Below are 9,741 nucleotides of genomic sequence, written 5' to 3'. Positions count from 1 at the left end.
TGCATGAGGATTAATTTGATCTGATACCCAAAATAAACCTGAAAGGTAAAGACAAAATAACAGGTAATGGGTGCTTGGCAGACATTGCATCCTTCATAGTCAAAGTTGTTAGATTCTATACAAGTAGGCTCCGGACAATCAGATAATTAGGTGCACCCATGGGTCATGCATCCATCTGAACAACATCCCATTAAATTCTTCTGAACTAGCGGGTCACTGCAGGCTCACTGAAGAACAGCATGTATACAGGAGTACTTTTGAATGTAGAATGTGTCCCAGGTGCAAACATTTTGCAGTTCAAGCAAAAGCTGAAAGCTTGTGCATATCCTTATGTATGCTCCTGAGGGGCTGATTCAACAAGGATAAGAATAACAATTTTCACACACAAATCCTCATCAATTTCTCCTTTAAAAAGCAAAAATATGTGGAAGATTTGCATAGCTACTGTATAGATCTTTTTTTGGATATGTATAAAAGAGCAGATATAAAAGAGCAAATTGTAGTATGCCAAGATTGAGTCAAAAAGATATACATATACTATGGTGGTTCCAGGATCTCAGAATGGGCAAGTATTGCCCAAACTAAGTCTAGGTTGGTAGAGCTACCCAAACTGATTTGAGCAAAAGGAGCTTCCGCCATGTACTGATTCAGAGGCATGTACACATTTATACAACCCAGGTATTAAAGATTTATATTTCCAGTTCTTAGAAATTGACTATTTTTTCAGCATGAGCAAATTAAGGTGGAAAAACTAGATCTAATTTATTTTCATTTAAGGCTGTTACATAAAGTGTTATTGCATTTCTGAATTGCTAAGCAACTAATGTTACCATTTCAAATCTCTGGCCTACAATCCTTCCTCAAGACTTCTGGAAGATTATAGGCTAGGTTAGGTTGGTATGCATGCATCACTCACTTTCACAACCAAGGACCAGAATGGTGTGTGTTTCCCCAATATGTCAGGTCAACACTAAATCACTAATTATATGGGCACTGTGCTTCATTAAAACAGAAAAATGACAAATTCCCAAAACTTTATATTAGGAATATTTATTTGATTATAGAAATGTCTTTAAAATCACATTAAATGTTATAAAATGCAAAACACATAGAACTGAGAACTTTGTGGAACAATGAGGAGGATTTTGGGCTTTTAAGTTTGTTGTGCAAATCACATTTAAATAAATACACACAGTTGAACAACATACTTAAACAAATGGTGGAAACAAACCCTAGATCACCTTGGTGAATGGAAATATTGCTTTGGTTTAGGAACAGTGCTGATGGTGCAGGTGGTGACAAAAGTCTACACAAAAGTGGGAAAAACTAGCCTGACGGCAAAGCAAAAGGTGTTTGGGTGGTGCAGCGGTCGAGGGGAACATTCAGACATCCTGGGAGAGCGTTGGTCAAATTTCCTTGGAGCTAGGTATAGGCCTCAGGCGGAACACAGAATCGCAGGCCTCCAGCAGAAAGCCCTTGCATTCTGTACATATGTCTTGGCTGTACCAGTCTCTCATGGCTAAACCAGGCAGGGGGGATGCATTTCTGATAGGAGACTCCAGGACAAGAGGAACCCTTCAAAAACAAAAACCCGGAGACACAAAATCAAGACTGAATCCAACATGGATATATAAACAAATTAAGATCTATTTTTCTTCTGCACAATGTGAGGTCCCCACTATAAGCATCAAAATTCTGCAATGTGTTCCAACATTGGCCTTCCTGTTAAATGGCAATAATTTTTATTAAATGTTGCCTTGCAAATATTCAAGCATTACCCTGCAATAATGCACAAGTACTGTCTGATGCCAATAGGTTAGGTGAAACAATATAACCTGAAATAACCTGGTATGTTCCCAAATCAAGCGCTCTCTCCAGAAGTTAGACACATCCTGTTCGCAGTCCTTGTTCAACACAATCTTCTTGAAAAAGCTCACTGGCAAGTTCACACACCACTTATAGGGCAGGTTCATCTGTGACATGTTCCGGGGTTGGGTTGTGTAAAGACAGCCATTCCAGAAAGCAACAGTGTGAGAACAGAATAGCATTTAACTCATCCCAGTATGAAAGAAGAATGAACTGCACTTACCTTCATGCAACATTCAGGGCACACAACCCTGTGGGACAATCAGAATTGAGCTCAAATTCATTAAAAGGCACATAAACAGAAGGTTCTCAGACAGCCCATCCCATATACTAATGTGTACTGTACCAGATGATGCTGCAACATTAAGGATGATATAATTTTTGCTCATCTGTAGGCCTTACCATGTAAATGTCCTGTTCCTTGTTTGGCTAAAAGCAAAATGACTAAATTGTAAATCGTAAAATAGAGAATTATTCTCCAGTGGTCTACAGTCAATAAATTATACCTTTTTTTAATAAAGGAAAAACTTCAGTGAAAAGGCAAGAATATATTTTAAATGGACTGTCAATTATGTTAAAGTAATGTGTGTGTGCAATATTAAATATTATTATTAAAGTATAATGTGTGTTGAAAAACAACTAGGTATCCCTATAAGCTGGAATGTGCATTGTGGAGGGAGTACTTTACCGGTTGCAAAGGAAACAACAGTTATGCCAGGTGAAATAAAGGCTTCTCTTTGAACAACTTGAACATACCTGCAGAATGACAATGAAAACATAAGTTAAATTTATGTTAACTATCAGAGATGTCAGGGAGCCACAATGACAACTTAGATACTTCCTCACCCTCCATTTTCTGAGACTGTCACAGTATACAGTTTTCAAGGTCTTCATTTCAGTCTGGCGCCTCTTGATGACATCAGAAATAGTAAGGGGAACATTAACCTTGGCACAGCTCCTTTCCTTAAAAAAAAACAATGGCTTCCATTAAAATACATTGGCATGGGAACATTTGCATCTCTGAACTTTATGGAGCCAGCAAATAATTTCCTTAAGTAACCTTGAATCTGTGAATTACAAGGAACCAATTTTATTGAAACGTCAACTTATACTGGTCTAAACATTTCCATCTATTCCTTTGGTTGAGATTAAATGGGTGGAGTTCAATTTATTACCAAAGTCTGACTTATTGGGTCCAGGTCCTTCATGACATCATCTTCATTTCATTGCACATCTCCTCCCATAGTTTGAGGCAAATAAATGTATTCTGTCTGAGAAAAATACTTCTTTGCCTTAGAACAGGGGTCCCCAATCTTATCCAAAAAGGGCCAGTGTGGGTGCAGGTTTTTGTTTCAGCTCAGTACCAAGACACCCTATTCAACTAATTACATAATCATGGTCTTCAATGAAAACTGTTATGAGTAGAATCAGGAGTCTTAGAGCTAGGTTAAATCACAAACTTGCACTCACACCGGCCCTTTTTTGATAGGATTGGGGACCCCTGCCATAGAGAATCGTTGTTTATATTAACAATAGATCTTTGTAATGGTTAGCTGTAGTTATTTCACTGCATTTCCACTCTTAATCATTCTACCAACCTTATCGCTCTCCCAGTCTTTCTCCTTCTCCATCCCTTTGTGGTGGTGGTACCTAGCTGGTTGGCTAGTTAGGCTAGTTGTATTACCCCTAGAACTATAGTTTTTGTGTCGTTATTTTCATTTCGTCATCAAGCCTCATTTTGCATTGCAAGCATTGTTTTTTACCCCATGAATGTGTCCTCCCTGGATGCACAAACAAAGAGGATGAGGAAAAGGGTAACACTATGGTGTCATGTTTTTCAACTTCCTAAAAATGACACAATTCAAAAGAAATGGGTGGCATTTTTGGAAAGCTATGGCTACACTAGCATGACCAGTGCACGCATCCACTTGTGCAGTGACCATTTCAGAAAACTGGACAGACTCCAAAATTATAACCAGCCTTCTTAGTGTGGCCAAATTCCTAAAACTTTTCGCTGTGGCTGTTCCCGGTTGAGGCTCCTCTCATACATACATTTGACCGATTGCAATTGCAGCCATGACGTCCTCTGCCATTCTCGATAGATAGATGTAGCCACGCTAAGATGTGTTTGTTTACTTGTGTGTGGTATGTTCTGGGAAGAGTTGAGGGAGGAGGTGGCAGGGCAGTCCCGACCACGCCCATACAATCCTCAGGTGTTTTTTCAATGCAGATTTTAGGTGTGAATTGAAATGTGTGGTGTTATAGTTCTTTACATTACTTTGAATAGATATTTGATGGATGGTACAGTGGATACATCCCTGTGATCATTTGTGGTTATTCTATTTCCAGTCCCATTATGAAAACCAAATTCAAGATGGCGGCCGTGGCGGCCATATTGAATGAGCGGTGGCGTCACCGATCAAAACCAGCCTTCGTGTGGTCAAGTCTGATTCACCACCAAAAAATCAGCCCGATCGACAAAGGAGTTTTCTGTTAAATAAGCGGAAACCAAATTCAAGATGGCGGCCGTGGCAGCCATATTGAATGAGCGGTGGCATCACCGATCGAAGCCAGCCTTTGTGTGGTCAAGTCCAATTCACCACCAAAAAATCAGCCCGATCGGCAAAGGTGTTTTCTGTTAAATGAGCAGAAACCTAATTGTTGACAAACGACGGATGGGCAGACGGGGCCTTGACATAATGCCCCTCCTGCCTCCTACGAAGGCTGGGGGCATAAAAACCCACAAAGGATTAGTTGCCCTGTAAACACCCTAATGTCTAAAAATAGATATTAAAAGTAACACACTGGCTTGGAGACTTCAAGGTGGCTGCCAAGTGAACAGGATCTAGATTTTCTTCTTGATGAGCCACAGAAGGGGTCCAGTGGCGAAGATGAGAGAGAAGGAAGGAATTTCAACTCTGGATCCACTGTGGAAAAAAATCCAAGACAGGTGTGATTTTCCCAGTTCCTTGACATTAGAAACAACATAATGTTGTAGTGGGAACAGTGTGTGAAATCTGATGGTTGCACATTCAAAGTTTGAAGTGCGTTAGTAAATATCCTTCTATGATTATTTCTAGAGAATAAAATCTATACTACATAGACCAGCAAAGGGCATTCACAAATCAAGCAATAATGTAAAACAACAAAGTGTGGCAGAGGTCATTTTGGCAACCTTATACCTCTAGTGTTGACTTGCTGGAATACTCTCTCTTTGCATGCCTCCTCCTACCATAAAGAGAGGTCATCCTTTACATACAATTCCATAAAAAAATATTCAATTCAAAGTTTGATGTCATCACAGAAGGGGGTTAGAGCTCAATATTTAGTTTCAGTTTCAGTGGAGCTTCAAAGAACTTGCTACTCCCTTTCCAATATAGTGTCCACATTTAGCAGGCTCAAAGAACAGTGAAGTCAGTAGAACTCATGCCAGACTCCACCTCAATCTCTGCCTCCTGAAGGTCAAGTGTTGGAATGGGGCTTAACAGGTAGGAGTTGTCTTTAGTTGTGGTGTCCTCACCATAGGGAATTGGACAGCTCAGGGGTGAGAAACAATCATCTACGTTGATAAGCAAACATAAGATGGGGGGTACCCAAAATCAATATCACTCCTGGCATCAACATCTGTAGAATAGGATGAAACAAAGATGATGGGGGTAAAGATATAGCACATAAGGTACCTTTATAAGAAAACCGCTTTTTGTGTGAAGATAAGAGTGTCTGTTGGTTAGCTGTTCGGATTTCCCCCATCAGCAGCTCATGGAGACTGGATTCTGCTTTGGGCCGTGTCTTTAGTTTCCGTTCCGAAACCTGCAGAAGATTAACAAGCAAACACGACCAATCTCTAACCAAGTCATGGATCACTTCAAGTTATCACGCAGTATAACGTCCTGCACAACAAGGTGGCAGGTGAAGTGAACAAGTCCCCTCCTACTCACATAGGAGGAGACTTTGACATCCTTTAAAACTCACAGGTTTCAACTTTGGCCTTGAGGAGATGGCCATCAGGAGAGCCTCGTGATGTCCAGACGCCATATATGTTTTTCCAATTCTCTATGTGTAAAATAGTGAGAGAGCAATATGAGGCGATACAAGAAGGCAGCATTCAAGCACATATGCATCAAGCTAGCAATGTCGTGCCTTTCGTCAATAAAAATCACACTAACGCACAGCCTTATGTGCATAATGAGCTCAGGATGAAGAGAAAACTGACATGCTCCATTAGGGATATTATGTGAAGGGGACTTGGGACAGTCTGAATTTGTGTTCAGACAGCTGGCCTTGTAAATCAAAATTCCAACAGAGATCCACGTGAGACAATGAATCCACTGCCCTGAAACATGAGGAAAGCCAATAGGTGCCTCACCTGGATTTTGCGGAGCGTGTACCTCTTGAGCTTTATGTCATCCAAGAGCTGCTGGAAAGGAGAGCGCTTAACAGGAAGGGGAGCAGTTATGTTTAACCATTCCACTGGCCTGAGTGCTACCCCTCTGATTAAGTCCTCTATCAAGTGCTTCCATGAAAACACCTAGGGGAGGAAAGGAGCTGCACTGACCACCCACAAGGCAATAAGTAATCTACTGCTTTGTCTCATCTCATGTATTGTGCTTACCCAGCGTGCTGCATCCTGAGAAACAGTTCTTGTTTCTGGTTCAATGATGAGCTTCTGCAAAACCTAGTAATATTTAACATGACATAAACCAGTGATAAAACTGAATACATTTGCAAAGGGTTTAGCTGTTTGAAAGTTACTTCATGCAGGCCTTATATCATCAATTAGCAAGTGTTTGGCTTCAAGTATAAGTCCATAAATCAATAGAGTCCATTTGGGTTCTGCTGGGTCCACAAATTATGGACAAGCAACAACACAGCCAATGTAACTTTCATCACTGATTGGTGCAATTAATCTAACCACAGCATACTGCCCTACAGTCAGATCACCCCATACACTTTCTTGCTGGAGACCCCTCCCATTATAGCTTACATCTTTGTTACGCTGAACGTTGTGGAAGTACAGGCACAGTTCCAAAGTCTCTGAGAAGAGTGCTGAACAGGTGGCTCTGTAGTGACGTGCAGCTTGAGCCGGTTCATACAGACGGTTCTCACAGACCTGATGGAGAAACCATGGTTTGAATCTCACAGGCAACATTGTGTAATGGGAAAATGTAAATACAGCAGTAACTACAGTAGTAAATACAGTTCTAACTCATCCCCTTTAAGAGCTTCTCTTCACACATTCACTTCTCCACTGGCCATATATGCATTAGGCATGTGTTTTATCATAATGTAATTCCATATGTATTCATGGATTTCAATGTGTGCTACAACATGCAGTACCACAAGGGGTATAAATTTAATAAAATCAAGATAATTTTACCCACAGTCAGGGAATCACAGTCAGGAAATCGTTCAAAAGGCAGTATGTTACACTGTCGTTATAATAAAAGGATGGCAAGAAAATGCCCTCTGTTGATTCACAAAGAGGTAGTCAGGAAGACTGCTTTCATGGCACAACCTAAGACAGGTCAACCCCATGGTAGATAAAAAAAACTCAAGGGCACATACCTGGATGACCTCAGAGAATGTACACAAGGGCTGGAAGGACTCCTGCATACTCTGGCTGAGCTTCACCTTGGTCATCTGGCACAGTAGAACCTCGAGGGTCTCATTTAGCTCCCTCTCCACACTGCTATCCAGACCCCAATCTAGGCAGGAGTAGATCAGCCTTCCCAGGTAATCCACCATCTGCAGGGGAAAATGCAATCACAGGCATGAAAGAACAGGAGGACATGAGAAAAGGAATAATGTTCCACATAAATCAGTTGAATTTCTCTCCAATATAACAGGAATAAATATGAACATAATTTACCTCATCTTCAGTCTCAAAGGCAAAGTAGTCTAAAAGATGAAAAACACAATCACTTCAAAAATTTTAAATTAGAAAACAAGAGTTAGTGTCCAAATTTAAGCTTATTATATCCGCCAACATTTCATTTTTACAGTGAATTATCACAGCAAGTGCAAAGGCCATGAGTTCTGATTTGAAATACTGAAATAAAGGTAATCTTACCTGTGCTGCTGTCATCCATTCTGAGACAAACATTCCCGTCATTCATCAGTAAAATGTTATTTATTCCAGGGAGTTGCAACATTCTACCGGACGTGTAGTACTCGCATCTTCTCCCATATTGATCTACAGATAATAGGGTACACAGCTGGTAACAGAGTGCCCAGGCCTGTTCTTCGCTTATAGGCTGGGCCTGCAGCTCCAATATTTTGTTGAAAGAAATTTGACCGGCAGCAGTGACATGTACGGGGTATTCCATTAACAATGGCGTAGATTCTTTAGAATGTATCTTGGTGAAATTGTTTTGTCTTGTTTTCCAAGTATTGCCTTTGATAGGCCAAGCTTGCTTTCAAATTTTAAAATACAATCAGGATCTTAAGAGCGCTCCTATTCGAACATTAATTTTTCAAGTTCCGTGTAACCAGCTAAAGCTTCTGTAGATCTGGAACGTTTTTTTACGTGAATTAAAATTTACGGCGAATACAGATGGGCCCAGTAACCTCTGATTAGCCGAATATCAAACACCTGTTCAGCATAGCGAGGGCTGAAAGAGTCAAGGAGCTGGCAATCAAAGACAGGCCTATCTCTTGGCGATGCAGCTACATTTATTTCTTATTAACGTAGGGAAATCGAAATAAAGCTAGCTACATAAATAAATTGGCTTTAAAAGGGTGAAGTGGAAACAACGCCCAGTAATTCTTGCGTGCATATATTTGTATTTTCAGTTGCAATTGTCCACGCAGCCTAATTCCTGGGAAGTAGGCTGTATCCTATGGAAACCCATGGGCTACAGTCCGAACGGTTTCAGATGTTACCGGGAATTTGAAACTACGAGCAATTGAGATAAATATTGTGTTAAAGAATGTATTGGATTAAACTACACGACAATTATAACACTATTGAATAAACTCACTATTTGAATTTAAGGTTAAGGTCATTAAGGATATTTATTTTTTAAATTATTTATTCTAATTATTTAATATTTTTCTAGAAATGAAAACAACGATCAGAATAAATGCATGAAGGCCTATTCCATCATGACTAGGCTCATTTAAACCTATTACTTCTCTTAATTAGAACACATTAACTAAACACTAAATGTGTTTCCATCCTGTACCATGTTTGCTTGTTTCCTGTGTAGAAAAGAAAAGTAGGTTTCATTAAAAAAAACATAGTCGCCGTCTTTGTGGTTGAGAAATAAAACCAACGCTACGCAGTTCTTCTGTGAGAACCTTCGGATCTGTTCAAGTGGGGGGAAAGCAAAACACAGGCTATGATTTGGGTTTTATGTCAACAAAATGGAAAACAATCACTGAAATTAGTGAATGAAAATATGTTTGAAGACATTTATGATGTAAAATCATTTTCAGTGGAAAAATAGATCAGACTAAAGCAAAAATATTCAAATTGTCGTTTTTCCATTCAAATGAATGAAAAATGATAACCACGACGATATAAATTAAGATGTTTCTGAATACATTTATGATGAAACAAGTATTATTTCCATTAGTTGAGCTTTGATTGAATAGAAAGTGCCCTTAAACTGGATATGTATGTTTGAATGAATGTAAGTGAAAAAACTTAAACCTCACTGACACCATGAGGCCAGAGTGAGCAATGACATTTTCAGTCGTCCACCCCATTGTGCCTAGCAGATTTTGAAAAGTTGCCCTAACCAGAAAGACAGTACAAGAAAGTACTGTTCAGACTATAATGCAACAAGGCTAATAAATACAAGACAAGTTTTACTTTTCCAATTAATTGCAGCAAATGTGTTGACACCGAATTGATTATTGTGATGTGCATTC

At 39.7% G+C, this 9,741-nt stretch overlaps 1 protein-coding gene across 2 annotated transcripts; it reads right to left on the bottom strand.

Moving 5' to 3' along the window:
* Window positions 1-1,034: 1,034 nt before the first annotated feature.
* Window positions 1,035-8,724, bottom strand: zgc:114123 (uncharacterized protein LOC569174 homolog). 2 transcript variants are annotated; one of them, XM_035381029.1, is made up of 16 exons: window positions 7,937-8,719; window positions 7,736-7,764; window positions 7,432-7,611; window positions 6,851-6,976; window positions 6,479-6,541; window positions 6,233-6,394; window positions 5,839-5,919; window positions 5,547-5,676; window positions 5,307-5,425; window positions 5,049-5,094; window positions 4,672-4,793; window positions 2,713-2,829; window positions 2,555-2,622; window positions 2,090-2,117; window positions 1,846-1,973; window positions 1,035-1,575 (listed from the first exon to the last, which is right to left on the bottom strand). In XM_035381029.1, exons 1-16 carry the CDS (start codon window positions 8,190-8,192, stop codon window positions 1,407-1,409), a joined length of 1,824 nt encoding a protein of 607 aa, XP_035236920.1. In that variant the 5' UTR covers window positions 8,193-8,719; the 3' UTR covers window positions 1,035-1,406. The 2 variants fall into 2 exon arrangements, with proteins under 2 accessions (XP_035236920.1, XP_035236922.1); XM_035381031.1 differs by lacking the exon at window positions 1,846-1,973 and having other exon boundaries at window positions 7,937-8,724.
* Between the last annotated feature and the right edge of the window lie 1,017 nt (window positions 8,725-9,741).

Source organism: Anguilla anguilla, chromosome 11 (assembly GCF_013347855.1).
Source record: "Anguilla anguilla isolate fAngAng1 chromosome 11, fAngAng1.pri, whole genome shotgun sequence".
Taxonomy (NCBI): Eukaryota; Metazoa; Chordata; class Actinopteri; order Anguilliformes; family Anguillidae; genus Anguilla; species Anguilla anguilla.
The sequence above is the reverse complement of the archived record's forward strand: the minus strand, read 5'-3'. Positions and strand labels throughout refer to the sequence as shown.